A 16,817-nucleotide genomic window follows, 5' to 3' on the forward strand; every position below is an offset into this window, starting at 1 on the left:
GCTCACTTGGTGTTCCAGGGCCTCCAGAGCTGAGCTGGAGTCAGGAAACAGGGTTCATGCTCCCAGGGGAAGCACAGGTCCAGCCAGGGTGGGGAGATAGCCCTGGGTGGAGGCCCAAAAGGCAGCGAGGAGTGTCCCCGGCCCAGGAAGCTGGGCTGTGGGGAGCCAGACCTGACACTGGAGCAGGCAGGGCCTCAGGTAGGGGGAGGGCTTTGGTGTCCGCCTCACATTGGAAGAGTTACTGCAGAAGACTTGTCCTCATCAGAGGGAGGCTGGGTTTGGTGTGGGGCTGGGGTGCCACATAGAGGGTCCAGACATGGCCCTGGGATCCCATGCCTGCCTAGGGCACTGTCCCCTGGCTCAGGAGTGGTGAAGACATCTCAAGCTTCCCAAGCCAGAGGCAGAGCCAGATGTCTCCTGCTATTGCTGCTTGCTGTCAGCCCCGTACAACCCTGGTATCTGTCATGGGCCAGCCAGGCCCTGGCTTTGGGGGCTCGGCACCTGACCCAGCAGCCTGGGATGGGGAGGAAGGGTGGAGAAGAAACTGAGGCTCCAGGAGCCAACTCAGCTCCAGACACAGCCAGCGGGTCCTGGGCCGGCCTCAGCCTCCTTGGTTGTGTGCAGGGCTGGCCCTGCCTCTGTGCGGGCAAGTTAGAGATCTCAGGGCTCCACCCGCCCTGGCAACTTGGACTATAGAGGAACCGCCAGGAGAGAGGTTCCAGGCTTGGCAGGAAGCGGAAGTTGGGGGCCTGGGCCCTTGTCCAGGCAGCCCAGTATTGCACAGACAGGCCAGGGCGTGGGGGGAATGCCGACTGTCTCGGGTGCTTCCGGGAGCACTTCTGCCTGCCAGGTATTCCACCGGACCAGCTCATCTGGCTCTGCAGGGCTCAGGGCTGGGCAGCGCCCACTGTGTGGTTGGGTGAGGATGGAGGCGGGAATTTGGGGCAGAGGCCTGGTCAGGCCAGCCCTGGGGAACATGAGTTAGGGGAGAGATACAGACTCATACACATGCTGGGCAGAACACACTGTGCTCCAGGCGCCCACAGGGCACCAGTATTAGCTGTGCGCTCCTAGGGGCCCCGCTGGGGTGGGGGTCACCACCTCAGACCTGCCGAGGACCCAGAAGGGTGCACCTCAACAACAGTGGGCACCTGCAAGAGGTGGCAGCTCATCTGGCTTTATTTGGTAGCCCCCTCCCCAGGCTGCCCTCAGCTCGGAGATGGTGACAGTTTACCCATTTATGCCCATTCCAGGATGTCTGATGGGGCTGGAGTCTAGGGGGGCCAGTGCAGCCCCTGGCCCAGCTGAGACCCTGCTGCTTCTTGAGGGCTGAATCAGGCCTCCGCTCTGGGCTGGATCCAGACTCCTGGACCCTGCTGGGGCCTCCTCAGGGCTGTCCACAACTGCCCTGGGCCCCTGGCCAAGAGCCGGTAGTCAGGGTTAAGGGCTTCTATCCACCCTTCTTTGTGGATTTGCTACCTCCTGGGGATCCTGCCCCTTCCCAGGGCCCTGGTGGGTAGAGCCAGAGCGTGGACAGGCTGGGCAGTCGCCTCCCACAGTCTGGGCAGGAGGCCCTTCACAAGCCCACAGCAGGCACCTCTGAGTGGCTGCCCAGTCCCCTCCCCATAGAGTGCACGCTCACGCACGCACCACCACACCTGTCCAGGGGCCCGCCTGTGGTCCCGCCCGGGGCCTGCTTCTAGGTCAGGCCTGGGCACGACTTCCCAGGAGGAGCAGGGGCAGGTGCTACTGGCTGGGGCAGCCATGGCTGGGGGTATGTGGGGCCGCACCCGGGGGGCCCCTGTAGGGGCTCTAACCCTGACAGCTCTGGCTGAAGGGATCAGGGCCAGCCAGGGGCAGCCCCTAGGCCCCTCTTCCACAGGCCCTCAGCCCGAGACCCAGGCGCAGGCACCTGGCTTCGCCGCCAAGGCTGAGCCTGGAAGTGGGGCTGCTGTGCCCACAGCTGGCAGTGAGCCCTGCTCCCTGAGCAGTGCCCTGGAGCCGGGACCCCATCAGGTGAGTGGTGAGGGAAGGAATGCTGTGGGGATGGGCCTGGGGGCTCCCGGCTCATCTCTGAACTCATGAGGATGCCAGACGTATGGAGGGGTGCCAGATTTGGGGAAGGTCTAGGTAAGACAGGCCAGGGAGCAATGTAGGGTGTGCTTTGCAGGAAGCTGGGAGGGGTGGGGAGCCTGGGGGAGGCTCGCAGACTTCAAACACCCCACCCTCTGCCGTAGGCCTCCCAGAGTTCCTGGGAGGAGGGGGCTCTTGCCGATCTTGCCTTGTACACGGCTGCCTGCCTGGAGGAGGCTGGCTTTGCAGGGACCCAGGCAACAGCGATCACCCTGTCCTCAGCCCTGGAGGCCCATGGGGCACAGCTAGAGGACCAGGTCAGCCCTCACCCTTTTCCTACCTGACAGACCCCTGCTGGGGCCCCTTCCAAGGTAGGGGGTGGGGATTGGAGTGTGTGGTCTGAAGCATGGCCCCCCTTCAGGCCGCTCCTGATGGGTGGGGTGGGGTGCTGGCGAGAGGAGGCCTGACTGCTGACCTTGGCCCCCTCCACCCCAGGTGCGTGCTCTGGTGCTTGGGTTGCTGGCACAAGTGCCCAGCCTGGCTGAGGGGAGGCCCCGGCGGGCGGCCCTGCGGGTGCTGAGCGCACTGGCCCTGGAGCACTCAAGGGACGTGGTGTGTGCGCTGCTACCACGCTCACTGCCCCCTGACTGGTAACCGCCCTGCCCCACCTGTGCGGCAGCCCTGAGGCCCCTATGAAGCTTCCTTCCCGCTTGGGTGTGGAGTCTGGCCCCAGGCTGTTAAGGGGGCAGAACTTCCTTATTCTTTCCCTTAGACTTCTGTCCCGAACCCTGCACCTTTAGTTCTGCAAACTCCAGCCTCAGGGTCTTAGATGCCTGTTCGTGTCTTGGGGCTTCAGTGGCCCCTGGAGACCAGCTGGGTTGTGCTTCAGCGTGGGGTGAGCGAGCTGAGTGGCTGTCGGCCATGCTGCCCCTGGCTTTTTGGTTAATGTGCCCCAGAAGTTATCCTTGGTCCTAGTCTCTGATGTGATTTTTAATGCCAGGTTTGCTTCACTGTCACTGACCTGTTGGGGCTCCGAGAGGTCTCAACCCGGCAGCTGATCTCATCGACTGGCAGCATTGTGGTCTGCACAGTGCCAGTTATTTTGTTTCTCTGGGATTAGGGGGTGGGGGCTTGTTCACCTGCCTCTTCCCTGCTGCAGTCCTGCTGGCTGCCTCCATCCCCTCTCCACCCCACCAGACCCTTGTCTCACGCCAGCATCCCCACCCCACCCCTCAGGGCAGCAGCCGAGCTCTGGCGCAGCCTAAGCCGGAACCAGCGCGTAAATGGGCAGGTGCTGGTGCAACTGCTGTGGGCACTGAAGGGCGCTGCAGGGCCCCAGCCGGAGGCGCTGGCGGTAGGTGGCTTCAGCCAGCGCTGCTAGGGGGGGCTGCCTGGCCAGAGGGGGTGGGAGAGTCAGAACTGGGGGGTGGGGGTGTGGTGGGCAGCAAGTTCCCCCCTGAGCAATGCAAGTCCAGAATGTCCTGAGGCTTTGTCTGAAGCATCCCCACCCCTCTGGTGCTCGAGTGGTTCCAGGCACGCCCAGGCCTGAATGGGCCACTCATTCTGCAGGCCACTCGCGCTCTTGGGGAGATGTTGGCCATTTCGGGCTGTGTGGGAGCCACTCGGGGCTTCTACTCGCACCTGCTGCTGGCACTGGTCACACAGCTGCATGAGCTGGCTCACAGCAGTGCACACTCCCTTGATACTCCCAAGATTTGGGTCCTGTCCCACCGAGGGCCACCACACAGCCATGCGAGGTGAGAGGCAACACTGGGGTAAGTGGGGGGCAGGTCGGTGCCCTCTCAACCCTCACTGCCTACTCACCTGCCCCCACCTACAGCTGTGCCGTGGAGGCCTTGAAGGCCCTGCTCACTGGGGATGGGGGCCGCATGGTTGTCACGTGCATGGAGCAGGCAGGAGGCTGGAGGAGGTTGGTGGGAGCCCACACCCACCTGGAGGGCGTCCTGCTGCTGGCCAGGTGAGGAGGGGCCTTGGGACTCTGGCCAGGGGGAGGCTCATTGATGGCCAGGTGCTGGGAAGGTGGGCCAAGGAAGAGGTAGGGGGCATGAGGGTGGTGGTCGTATGGAAACTTCGATGAGGGTTGAGGCCCCCAAGCGAAAGGAGAGCTCCCATTTCCAACCCACCCCAGTGCCATGGTGGCGCATGCAGACCACCACCTGCGAGGCCTCTTTGCAGACTTGCTTCCCCGGCTGCGAAGCACCGACAGCCCGCAGCGCCTCACGGCAATGGCCTTCTTCACCGGGGTGAGTCTGCTTCCCAGATGACTGGTGAGGGGGTGGACTTGATCCTTATGCGGCATCGGCCTAACGGCCTAACGGGCACCAAGAGCATGCTGACCCCGTGTCCCTCGTCTAGCTATTGCAGAGCCCGCCCACCGCACGGCTCCTGCGGGAGGAGGTCATCCTGGAGCGGCTCTGCACCTGGCAGGGCGACCCCGAGCCCACGGTGCGCTGGCTGGGCCTGCTCGGCCTCGGCCACCTCGCGCTGAATCGCGGGAAGGTGAGCGGCGGGGCCGGGCGGGGCGGCAGCGAGGTCTGTGAGGGATTGACCACGACTCCCTGCCCCAGCAGGTGCGGCACGTGAATACGCTACTGCCGGCGCTCCTGGGGTCGCTGGGCGAGGGCGACGCGCGGCTCGTAGGCGCAGCACTAGGCGCGCTGCGGAGGCTCCTCCTGCGGCCAAGGGCGCCGGTGCGGCTCCTGAGTTCTGAGCTGGGGCCGCGTCTCCCTCGGTTGCTGGACGACGTGAGCAACGCCCCGCCCCTCCAGGATCTCTGGGCGCCCCCCACCAGGCCCCGCCCCCAGATCACCTCCCGAGTCTGCAACCCTCCCTAGACTCTCTCCTTCCACGCTAAGCCCTGTCCACCCCCTCCCACACTTGCACCCCCCTCCCTCTCCGCCCGCCCTGACCGCGCCCTCCCACGCAGGCCCGGGACTCAGTCCGCGCCTCGGCGGTCGGGCTCCTCGGGACGCTGGTGCGGCGGGGCCGAGGCGGGCTGCGGCTGGGGCTCCGCGGCCCCCTGCGGAAGCTGGTGCTGCAGAGTCTCATGCCACTGCTGTTGCGCCTCCACGACCCCAGCCGGGATACTGCTGAGGTCAGCCGCCCCTGGAGACCATCCCACCCTGTCCCATCCACATTCCCCACGCCCATGCTGCCTTCCCAACGAAGATCACAAGTCAGGGGCCCTGATCCCGCCCAGGACCTCAGGTGCAGGCGTCATGTGCCGCCAGGTTCCTGGCCTTCCCTTGGGCCACTGTACTCAAGCCCCCTGCTCTGGACTCTCCACCCCTCATTCTGGCCACTTCCTCTACTTCCCGCCCCCCCACCTCTTGCACTTCCTGGACCCCCAACTTTGATCCCTTCTCCTATCCCAGAGCTCAGAGTGGACCCTGGCCCGCTGTGACCAGGCCCTTTGCTGGGGCCTGCTAGAGGAGATGGTCACTGTGGCCCACTACGACAGCCCTGAGGCCCTAAGCCGTGTCTGCCACCGCCTGGTCAGTGGGGGAAGCACGTGAGGGTGAGGGGTGTGGTCACTGCCGCTTGTTCCAGTATTCACCAGGGCCCCAAAACTGAGTGCCTACCAGAGCCAAACCTGCTCACCAGGCTCCCTGCCATGCTGCCCTGCCCCGGGGGGTCCCTGTGCTGCCCCAGCCTGGGTTCACCTCTGTAGCCTTCTCTCCACTCAGGACTGGCTTTCCTACCCTATTATGAGCATTTATGTCCCTAGATTCAGCGATACCCCAGCCACGTGCCCAACTTCCTGAGCCAGACCCAGGGCTACTTGCGGAGCCCACAGGACCCCTTGCGCCATGCAGCCACCATGCTCATAGGTGAGGCAGTCCTGAGGTCACACTGTCCCTCGCACCAATTCTGGGAGTTGGGCCAGCCCCTCCCTGCTGGGGTGTGGGACAGGTGCTTACGGCTGCGCTGTGGTCCAGGCTTCCTCATCCACCATGCCAACCCGGGCCTCGTCCACCAAGACTTGCTGGACTCCCTGTTCCAGGGTGAGGACCCGACTTGCCACGGCGGGGGGCCTGGAGAGGTTGGCGGGTGCTGGGGCGGAGTGGACAGGAGCGGTTGGGTGGAGGACCAGGGGTCAGGTCGCCCCTCCCACGCAGCCTGAGCCACCCTCTCCGCAGACCTGGGGCGACTGCAGAGCGACACCCAGCCGGCTGTGGCAGCGGCGGCGCGAGTGTCCGCCCAGCAGGTGGCGCTGTTGGCCCGCACCCAGGGTCAACCCCGCGGCCCTCTCCGCCTCGTCCTGGTCCTGCGCCACGCCGGGTCCACCCGGCCAGCGCCCGTCTTTGCCGACAGCCCCTTCCAGCGCCGGAGCCTCGCTGACCGCTGGGGCTGCTCGTGAGCGCGCCCAGCCTGAGGATCAGGGGTCTGACTTGGGCACCCCACTCATACTGGAGCCAGTCCCCACCCTGCTTGGGCGCCCTGGGCCTGGTGCTGGATGCTGGTGCCCACTCCCCGGGACTCCTCTCCAGGTGCCCACCACCGTGACAGCCATATGCCAGAGAGAGACAGCAGCACCCTCTGTCTGTCCCCTCCACCCTCAGCCCCTCCCCCTGCACGCATGACTGTGCCTGCCCTCGCCTGGCCTCTTGTTCTTCCAGCCCCCTGGAGTGTGCCCTGCTCCCCAACCTTGAGCCTGGCACCTGGCCGGGAGGGCACCTGGCCTCCTGAGCCCGGGTCTGGTGGGGGCATTGAAGCTGGTGCCCCATAGCCTGGCTTCCTGCCCCTTCCCAGGCCTCCACTTTATGCCTGGCCCCATCTCTTGGGCCTGTGAGGGCCTTCCCCGCTGTCCCTGCAGCCATCACCCCCACTCCTCACCCATGCCCACTCCTTACTGGCATCCTGAGGTTCCTGGCCTATGTTCTCTCTGCTCAAGAAGTGTTGACCAGTCCTGTCCACACCTGCTGTCTCTTCTCAGCCTGGCTGCCATCCCCCACCCCCACCCTCCTTCATCGTGTCAGGCCCCCTCAGAGCATAGCCTTCCTGGAAGACGTCCCTGACCTCTCTCCCAGCTGGATGCCACAGGCCCTCGATTACACCTGTGGGCTCAGGTGTGGGGTGCTGGCATGCCTACCCCACCAGACTGCACTTGTGGCAGCACTCAACACTCTGCACAGGGTTGAATGAGGAAGGTGAGACTGGACACACAAAGGAGAAGCCTCCTTCTGGCCTGGTGGGCTCCACCCGGAATGTCATCACCCTGCAAGGCCTCTCTCGCAGCCTCCTCCTAAGGAGGGTCTCTTCGCACACACTAGGAGTGTGCACAGCCTCATAAAGGCCCAGCGGGCACAGCCATAGGATTGTCACCATCTCCATAGCTCCCACATGGAGGCCAGGCACAGTGGCTCACACTTGTAGTCCCAGTGCTTTGGGAGGCTGAGGCAGGAGGATCACTTGAGGCCAGGAGTTTGAGACCAGCCTGGGCAACATAGTGAGACCCCCCCACCTCTACACAAAATTTTAAAATTAGCCAGGAGTGGTGGCATGCACCCGTAGTCCCAGCTACTCAGGAGGCTAAGGCAGAAGCATTGCTTGAGCCCAGGAGTTTGAGGCTGCAGTGAGCTATGATGACGCCATTGTACTTCAGCCTGGGTGACAGAATGAGACCCTATCTCAAAAAAATAAAAAAAATAAATACAAATAGATTGAAGAGGTTGGGTGTCTATCTGAGAACATGGTTAGGATGAGCTGGCTGGCCCAAGATCTGGCCCAGGCTGGGGTGACAGGTAGTAGGCCACCCTGAGGTAACGGTTAGTCTGGCAGCAAGGTTAAAGGTCAGGCAGGTTCAGGATGCAGGCTGTGCCCAGAGTCAGGCTGGGTTTACCCGAAGACAAAGAGGAGAAGCTGTGCTCTGGTCCAACATGTGCTAAATTGATGGGGTCAGAGCTGAGGCAGGACTAGGGTTAGGGCTTCTTTGTAGGTCATTCTCAGGGCAGGTTAGGATCAAGGCCAAGGACACGGGTCTTTGTGGAGCCATCGGCAAAGTTTGGTGGATTAGTTCGGATCCTTCAAAGCAGGTGCCAAAACAGGATTAAACATACAAGACATGTGTCAGGAAATGCCGAGGAGGCTGGGAGGCCACCAGACACCCAGTGAAGGAAAGGAGGGAAGGAAAGGAGATTGGGCAGCATCTCGGGTGTTCCTGTCAGCCTGCAGAGTTTTCACACCAGTCCCCTATCCAGAGTCCATACCTTCCAGGACCAGCCAGGAACACCCATGGAAGTGAAGGGATGGCTTTTGGGATGCAGCCCACATGGATCCCCTCAGTGGCAACCCCAGTGAGCAGCCTGGCCCTTCCGCTCAGCTTGCAACCTGGGAGCCAGTCCCGGGGTTAGCACATGAGGCCCATTGCCCCCACCAATCACAGGCACATCTGCACCCCAGAGCACAGTGGGATAGTCCGGTGGGCTACCCCAACGCTGCTGCAGAGCCTACCCTCGCACGGTGAGCAGGCAGCACCTCCACTGCCCCACACCTGCACCCCATCCTGTAGCAGACGCTTGGTGCACAGGCTTTCTCTTGTACCCCGCATCTGCCTATTATGAGTCCAGCCACACTGGACTCCCTGCCTGGTGTGTGAGGTTCATGTCAAGTCCACAGGGCCTCTGGGAGTGGGACCCTGCTGGGGTGGCCTGGCCCCTCCACGTGTATGCCACAGCTGGGGCCCCAGGTCCATCAGCTCCACTGCAGAATAGCTGCCCGAGGTAAATCTTCTGACTGGGGGCTGGGATCGGAGGGTAAGTGTGTGGCTGCATCCTGACATGTTCACTCCCTTCTCCCAGGCAGCCCTCTGGCCACAGGGCGAGGTCAGCTTTGGTCCTGAGGCCCGAAAGCTGATGGGCTGTGTCACTGGAGAGCTCATTGGTGGCTCTGGACTATCCAAATGGGGCTTGGGTGTGGCTGGCCAAGACCTGTCTTTTAAGGCCTGGCTTTGAAGGTCTCAGGGCCCCAGGGGCAGTGCCTGTGTGCCCGCTTCTTTAGTGCTTTCCTGGCTGTGCCTATCCCACTCACCCTGGCTTTGCCTTTCAAGTCACCTGAAAGAAGGTTTTCAAAGGAGGACCCTGAGCCTGAGAGGCATTGAGCTTCTTACTCCACTGGGTGTGGGAGGCTAGGTCCTAGGTTTCTATAACTTGGATCTGAGCTATCTGGGGTGCATTTTTTAAAATATTTTTTTTCTTTTTGCCTTTTTTTTTCTCCTTTTGCATGAGGATTTGAAGGAATACTGTCTTCTGGCCGGGCGCGGTGGCTCACGCCTGTAATCCTAGCGCTCTGGGAGGCCGAGGTGGGCGGATTGTTTGAGCTCAGGAGTTCGAGACCAGCCTGAGCAAGAGCGAGACCCCGTCTCTACTAAAAATAGAAAGAAATTATATGGACAGCTAAAAATATATATAGAAAAAATTAGCCGGGCATGGTGGCACATACCTGTAGTCCCAGCTACTCGGGAGGCTGAGGCAGAAGGATCGCTTGAGTCCAGGAGTTTGAGGTTGCTGTGAGCTAGGCTGATGCCACGGCACTCACTCTAGCCGGGCACCAGAGTGAGACTCTGTCTCAAAAAAAAAAAAAAAGGAATACTGTCTTCTGTTTCAATATCAGTTTCACTATTGGGCTTGAATCCCAAGTATTCTTGGATATTTAATGTCCCAGCCATACCCAAACCCACCGTCCCTTCTCTTTGGCAAGTCCTACAAGGTATGTGTTGACAGCGTGCCCAGGGCAGAAGGCTAGGTGACACTGGCAGGTAGATTGCAGTTCCTACCAACATGGGCTGTACAAGCTCCTCGGTGTGATGGCAGCTCCCTGGCTCCATCAGCTGTTGCACGTGCTTCCCGGGATGCGAGGGCCACAGCTGCTGAGCCCTGCCAGCAGTGAGCTTGACATGCATGCTGAGACCTGCTGAATTCTCAGGGCCCACAGCTCAGGCCAGGAGCCTCCTCGCTCCAGTGTAAGTGGATTTGGGTGAACCAGACCAAGGCCAGTTTCTTTTCAGTGCAGGTCACCACTTCTCCAGGAACCTCCCATGTGGGCCCCCGGAGGGCATGGTCTGTCTGTCATCAGCCACCCATGCACCCCTACAGCCCCTGTGGGCCAAGGATGGGCCTATAACCTTCAGCAGTATGTCCCCCGTTCCTTCAGTCAGTACCTCAGATACAGACCTGTCCAGGTGGACTCCACCTCGCCTTATCCGCCCTGCCCATCACTACAGGGGCGGGCCTATGGGCAGGGCCATGTGCTGGTCACTGTGGAGCAGGCAAGTCCAAGCACACAGGGCAGGCTCCTCTTGGCCCCATGGTGTGCAAGGAGCTATGGGAGACATGCCTATTCTTGGCCCCTACACCCCTCTAGATGCTGCACGGGCACAGCTATCCACCCCTACCTACGCCACCCCAGATCCAGGACCCCTCAGAAACCCAGTGCCCCCAGTCTTTCCTCCATACATCACATTTATTGAATTTCCCCAACTTCCAGCCCCGTGGTCAACTAGCCTCGTGGCTAAGTTGGGCTCTTGGACTTCCTAGGCTGGCAGCTGGGTGTGCACTGACTGCCCTGCCTGGAGGGCTGCTCCGGTGTGTTGGGTGCAGGCTAGCGGGCCTCCTGGTTCAGTCCTGACAGCAGCACCATGGAGGCATACAGCGCACAGGTGGGGCCCTGGGCCTGCGGCTCCCAGTGCACATGGGGGGCGTCTACCTGCAGCTCCAGGCCGCACTCCTCCATCAGGACCCAGGCTGGTGCCCCCTCATGCCAGCTGCTCCTCAGCATCCCGGGGGGCAGGGACACGGTGCTGCACCCCTGCCACGGGGCCTGCTCCAAGAGGCTCCCCACCTGCCAGGGCAAGGTGTGGCTGGTCAGAGGGGGCCCACAGGCATCATGCTCCAGCCTGTACCGCCCCTTCCCCAAGCCCAGCCCGGCCCTTATACCCCACGCCCTCTCACCAGCTTGAGTTGCCCTGGCAGGGCTCCTGTCTCCAGCGCCTCGGCCAGCAGCACGTGCTGGGTTTCACTCAGCACTGGGGAGAGACCTTGGGTGAGAGGGGTTCTGGAAGGCCCGGCTGGGAACACCCCTACCCTTCCCTCCTGCGCCAGCACAGGGGCCACTCACCGGTCAGTGCCCCCAGCAGATAGAAGATGGAGTTGGCAAGCTCCTGCACCAGCATCCCAGAGGGGAGCAGCAAGCACTCGAGGATAGCACCCGCCGGGCCGTCTAGGGGTTCTGCCCGCCCGCAGCACAGGCCCTGCTCCAGCTGTGGGCATGGGAGGGGCAGGTGAGCCTGGGCTGGCCGGGCAGGCCCTGTCTACCCTCTGGCGCTCTCCCCAGCTCACCGAATCCTCTAAGGCTTGCAGGGCTGGTTTGTTCCGCAGCACCGCAACCAGGGCCCCCAGCAGCTGTCGGCTCAGCCCTGGCTCCATGTGCTCCAGCTCCATGGACCTGGCTCCTACCTCTGCCTGCAGGCCCTGGAAGTCTTCAGTGACCACCTGCTTCTCAAAGGGCCCATCTGCAGGGACAGAGGGCCGGCATTGCTTGGGTGCCAAAGGGCCCTGGAAAGCCCTGGTCAGGATGGGAAGACCCCAGGGGCAGAAGAAGAGCCCCCCCCCCCGCCACAGGGTCCCAGAGGTGGTCAAGAGGGCACTGACCTGCCAGGAACTTTAGGCGGTAAGAGATGGACTCTATCGAGGAGATGCCAAAGCTCGGCTGCTGCTCGCTATGTGTCCTCTTAGAAAACCCGTGGCCTGGGCAGGGGCATGTGGACAGGGGAGGGAGCGCAGGGCTGGTCAGTGCCGGGGCAAGTACCTGAGCCAAAGGGGGTCAACGCCTTCCCTGCCCTCCCAGCCCTGGTCCCCACCCCTGGTACTGGCTGCCCAAGGCAGGGAGGAAGGCCAGGGTCAGCCTGTCCCTGTGCTGCCCTGTGTGTGTACATGGAGTGCCACCATCTCAGGAGGCTGCTCGTCCACCCTGTGCCCAGAGCACACAGGGAGAAGGCCTCCACTACCAAGGGAATGGCCAGGTGGGGCATCCTTGGGCCTCACCGTGGCGGGATGGCAGGAAGGTCCTCTGCTTCTTATCTGGGAAGAGGTCGATATCTGGCAGCCAGGCAGGATTGGATGGAGGGAGGTAAGTCATGTGGGGTCCTGGCCTCTCCCTCACCACTGGGGACCCCAGAGTCCAGGCCCTGCCCAGTCACTCCCACACCAGAGCACAGGACCCTCAGCCACCCTGCCTGACCCAGGAAGTTGTGCAGCCACATGCCCACAGCAGCCCCTAGCCAGCCGCTGGCTCTCCCAGGCCTCCCTGCCACAGAGCCCGGGCCCCAGAGGCACCCTGGCTCCAGCTCACCCCAGTCAGAGCCAATAATCAACTGGCACACCCGGAAGGCAAGGATGGTTCCTGAGGGGATAGTGACCATTTTCTTCTGGCTCAGGTGTCCTTGGCCCTCACCCTGAGGAATGGAGATGGCCACAGGGTTGTGGGTATGAGCTGGGTGCTGGTGGCAGGCCCTCCTCCAACGGTGGGCAGCAGAGGGCGTGGGCAAGCCAAGCTCAGCCAAGTGAGGGCCAGAGCTGTGCCGAGGGGACCCGGCAGAGCCCAGCCCTGCTGCTGGGAGGCTGCTCTCTTGTCCCACAAGCCCTGCCCCATGTCCACATGGGGCCAGGCATGGCATGGGGTTGGCCACACACCTGGAAGCACATGACTGTGGGAAGTGCAAACTGGCCTGAGCCCTCCCGCTCGTGGGTCCGGGTGACCTCCACCTCCTTCTGTGTCTGCAGCACCTCTGTCACCACATACACATCATTCCCTCGACTCCGCAGCTGCTGCAGGACTCTGTGCTCTGGCTGCCGCAGGCGCCTATGGCCCGAAGGGCAGAAAGCTCATTGGGGTGTGTCCCTCAGAAGAACAACGAAGGCTTCCGTCTCCTCATGGCTGCTCTGCCATGAGGTGGGCTGAGGCAGAGGGACCCCCAGGAGCCTGAAGATACCCAGGCATGGGCACCCCCTGTGGGTGCTCCCAACAGTGTCTGCAGGGATGAGGCCCAGGGGGGACATATGGGCCCCTGGAGGTGCCCACCGCCTTGCCTGGCTGCTCTTCACCTTCCATTCCCTAGGGTCAAATATCAAGTCTGGACTCTGAGCTAGTGGTCCCCTCCTGTGTACTCTGATGTCCACACCACTCCCTCCCCACAGAGCCTGGGGGACCCCAGATCCCCCAGGCCCTGCCTGGCCACCCTTGCCCTCAGGATATCATCCTGGTAACTGAGGCCCCAAATGGCCTCTGCAGTATTCTTCCCTGACAACCCACCACCAGCCACAGCGTTCCTCGCCTCTGGGCCTCCCCTTTGTGCTGGCACAGACATCGCCTCTAGGGCTTTCCTGATGCCCCAAGGTCATGATCTGGCACTCCTTAAGAGTAAGGCTGCCTGAGGTCAGCAGGGACCCCATGCCTCCGGTCAGGGCTCACCTTTGTTGGTGCATGGCCTCCCAGATATTGGGGTCCACACGCAGGGCACACACGTTCATCGAGGCGCTGGAGCTGTCAGACACTGAGGCCCCACCTGAGATCCTCCCCTGCCCCGGGACTGCCAGATTCACGCTGCCCTGCAGCTGCCCATCCATGGCATCGTAGAAGAGGAAGGGGCCGCTGCGCTCCAGATCTGGGGCAAGACCAGGCCTGAGGCGCTGTTCCACCAGCCACTGCCCTGTCCCACCCCCAGGGCAGTGGGACCCTTAAAAAGGCTCTGCCTCTGGAAGCAGAGGCCCGGAGGCCCAGAGACCAGAGCTTGCAGGGCCCAGCAGGGACTGGCCACATCCCTTCCTCCATCAGGTCAAGCCTGGGCTCTGTCTCAGCACCAGGTTGGGTACCTGGTTCTGGGGCGTCAGGCTGCAGGATGTCCTTGATTGACAGGTTGACACACTTGTAGCGGGGTCTCCAGAACCACGAACTTGAGGGCTTCCTGCTCACCAGACCATAGGGCCGGAAGCCAGCAGCGCTCTGAAGGCTGTCAACGGGGATGAGCTCCCCCTTGCAGTCCAGCTCCCGGACCACGCTCCGGACCACCCGCTCAAAGGCTGACACCATACTCCTGAGGAGGGTGGCTGGGTCAGGCGTTGTGCCCTCAGGGTGGGATGAGCAGGAGAGAGTGGGTGAAGGATTAGTACTTGGAGGCCTCCAATGGCAGGGAACTTTAGCTAGTCTGCCCAGCTAGTCCCAGGACGCTCTCGCTGATGGAAATCCCCTGCCCTTAACCACTCCCCGGCAGAGGAAGAAACAGTGTGTCCACCCTGCTGCCCACTTGTTCATCTCTCCAGAGGCCATGAGCACCTTCAGGCTGAGACATCACTCACCACCCTCAGTAGGACTCAGGCCACTCACACCATCTGTTTCATGGCCACTGGGAACAGGTCCTGGGACAGTCAGCACTGGGGGTTGGGGATGGCAGCCCTTGGCCACCCACTGAGGGTTGGATCACCTTAGCAGTCCAAGGAGGCTTAGGGCCACACACCCACCAAGGAAGGGTGGGCAAGGTCTGGGTGTTGGGGCTTCCCAGGCCAATGCTCCATCCACAGGAGCTGAGAGAGCTGGGGGTGGGTGAGAATGGAAGCTCCCACTTCCTGGGCACGGCACAGGGGCCCGCAGCAAGACCCAGTCAGAGTGTCCCCAGATCCCAGCCATGTCCCCTAGGGCCTTCTCTGCAGAGCTCCATAGGCCACTTGTCCAAGTGAGGCTTAGGGCTCAGAGGCCGAAGAAGCAGGCCTAAGTAGGGACACAGGAGACCTGGGAGGCTGTGGAAGAGCCAGCCACTCCCAGAGGAAGCCGTTGAGCCACTGAGCCTTGGGAAATCGGAGGGTGGGCCAAGAAGGCACCAGGCCTAGGCACACGGAGGGGCCACCTTGGGAATCAAACCCAATCTGGCCTACCAAGGGCAACTTCCCTAGAGGTCTGGGGCTTCCCCACGCCGGTCGGGAGTGCGGGCTTTCCGGGAGGGTGCTGGGACCGGTCGGCCGCCCACGAGAGCCAGCACCCCCTCCCCGCGCGCGGGCCTCCCCACTCCCGGGCGCCAGGGGGCGCGCCCCACCCCGGTGCCAGTGAGCTCTGGCTGGGGCCGCTCACCGTGACCGTCGGCGCCCAGGGGTCCCGGCCCACAGAGTGAAGCGAGGCCGCCCTGCGGGTCGGGGTCGCGCGTCTGTTCGTCCTGGGAGCCGCCGAACGAGCACGGCGCCCGGAGGTGCGGGACCCAAAAGTGAAACTACGGCCTGACGCAGCGGCGCGCCCAGGACGCCCTCGGGGACCGCCCTCGCCCCTCCCGGACCGATCCCTCCGCCCCTCCCGGACCGCCGGCCCCCAACCTCCGCTTCCTGGCTGTTTCCTAAACAGCTGGGCGAGTCCAGGGACCTGAGTAGAGGTTTCTCCAGAGATGTACAAAATGTACAGATTGCCAACGAGCATATGAAAAGATGTTCAACGTCATTAGTTATCAGGGAAATGCAAATCAAAACCACAGTGAACTACTTCACACCCGCTGAGATGACTGTAAAACAAAAGATAAATAACAAGTGATGGGGAGGCCATGGAGAAACTGGAACCCTCCTGCACTGCTGGTGGGAATGTAAAATGGTGCAGCTTCTTAAGGCATTGTATCTAGAGGCGCAAAAAAAAAAAATAAAATAAAAAAAATAAGATGGTGCAGCCCTGTTGAACAAGTCTGGCAAGTCCTCAAACAGTTACATATAGGAGTCACCTTGTGATGCAACAATTTCATGCCTAGGTATATACCTGAAAGAACTGAAAGCCAGGACCAGATGCTTGTACACCAGTGTTCATGGCAGCATTATTCATAATAGCCCAAAAGTGGAAATAACCCAAATATTCATCCACTGATGCATGGATAAACAAAATGTGGTGAACCTATACAATGGAATACAATTCAGTGGTGCCCAACTTTTTTTTTTTTTGAGACAGAGTCTCACTCTGTTGCCTGGGCTAGAGTGCGGTGGCGTCAGCCTAGCTCACAGCAACCTCAAACTCCTGGGCTTAAGCAATCCGTCTGCCTCAGCTTCCTGATTAGCTGGGACTACAAGTGTGCACCACCACGGCCAGCTAATTTTTCTATTTTTTGTAGAGACAGGGTCTCGGTCTTGCTCAGGCTGGTCTTGAACCCCTGACTTCAAGTGATCCTCCCACCTCAGCCTCCCAGAGTGCTAGGATTACAGGTGTGAGTCACCACACCCAGGCTGAAGCACTGACACTTTGTACTACATGGTGAACCCTGAAAACATCATGCTAAGTGAAAGAAGCAGACACAAAAGACAACACAGTATGTGATTCCATTTCTATGAAATGTCCGAATAGGCAAATCCATAGAGACAGAAGGGAACATAATGCTTGCCAGAGTCTGGGGGAGTGGGAATGAGGAGTCACAGTTGGTATGAGGTTTCTTTTTGGGGTGATGATGTTCTAAAATTGTGGTGATGGTTGCACACCTCTGAATATGCTAATATCCACAGAATTGCACACTTTAAGTGAATGAATTGTATTGTATGTGAATGAAATATACATATATATATATATATTTTTTTTTTTTTAAGAGACGAGGTCTCACTCTGTTGCCCAGGCTAGAGTGCAGTGGTGAGATCATAGCTCACTGCAGCCTTGAACTCCTGGGCTCAAGTGATCCTCGTGCCTCAGCGTCCTGAGTATCTAAGACTACAGGTGCATAT

At 61.2% G+C, this 16,817-nt stretch overlaps 2 protein-coding genes across 5 annotated transcripts; one reads left to right on the top strand and one right to left on the bottom strand.

The window, feature by feature from the left end:
• The first annotated feature begins 64 nt into the window (after positions 1–64).
• Positions 65–6,542, top strand: MROH6 (maestro heat like repeat family member 6). Of its 2 annotated transcripts, XM_045561330.1 has the most exons (14): positions 65–2,016; positions 2,238–2,390; positions 2,569–2,723; positions 3,310–3,427; positions 3,643–3,830; positions 3,914–4,051; positions 4,223–4,337; positions 4,450–4,593; positions 4,665–4,838; positions 5,021–5,188; positions 5,469–5,588; positions 5,822–5,924; positions 6,033–6,098; positions 6,234–6,542. In XM_045561330.1, exons 1-14 carry the CDS (start codon positions 1,765–1,767, stop codon positions 6,452–6,454), a joined length of 2,115 nt encoding a protein of 704 aa, XP_045417286.1. In that variant the 5' UTR covers positions 65–1,764; the 3' UTR covers positions 6,455–6,542. The 2 variants fall into 2 exon arrangements, with proteins under 2 accessions (XP_045417286.1, XP_045417287.1); XM_045561331.1 differs by lacking the exon at positions 4,665–4,838.
• Positions 6,543–10,535: 3,993 nt separating this feature from the next.
• GSDMD (gasdermin D) lies at positions 10,536–15,646 on the bottom strand. 3 transcript variants are annotated; one of them, XM_045561339.1, is made up of 11 exons: positions 15,447–15,646; positions 13,962–14,182; positions 13,561–13,753; positions 12,783–12,951; positions 12,442–12,544; positions 12,135–12,188; positions 11,742–11,837; positions 11,430–11,602; positions 11,209–11,350; positions 11,043–11,116; positions 10,536–10,932 (listed from the first exon to the last, which is right to left on the bottom strand). In XM_045561339.1, exons 2-11 carry the CDS (start codon positions 14,176–14,178, stop codon positions 10,693–10,695), a joined length of 1,461 nt encoding a protein of 486 aa, XP_045417295.1. In that variant the 5' UTR covers positions 14,179–14,182; positions 15,447–15,646; the 3' UTR covers positions 10,536–10,692. The 3 variants fall into 3 exon arrangements, with proteins under 3 accessions (XP_045417295.1, XP_045417293.1, XP_045417292.1); XM_045561337.1 differs by lacking the exon at positions 15,447–15,646 and adding an exon at positions 15,211–15,367; XM_045561336.1 differs by lacking the exon at positions 15,447–15,646 and adding an exon at positions 15,211–15,367 and having other exon boundaries at positions 13,962–14,214.
• Positions 15,647–16,817: the final 1,171 nt, after the last annotated feature.

The sequence above is a fragment of the Lemur catta genome, chromosome 9, assembly GCF_020740605.2.
Source record: "Lemur catta isolate mLemCat1 chromosome 9, mLemCat1.pri, whole genome shotgun sequence".
NCBI lineage: Eukaryota > Metazoa > Chordata > Mammalia > Primates > Lemuridae > Lemur > Lemur catta.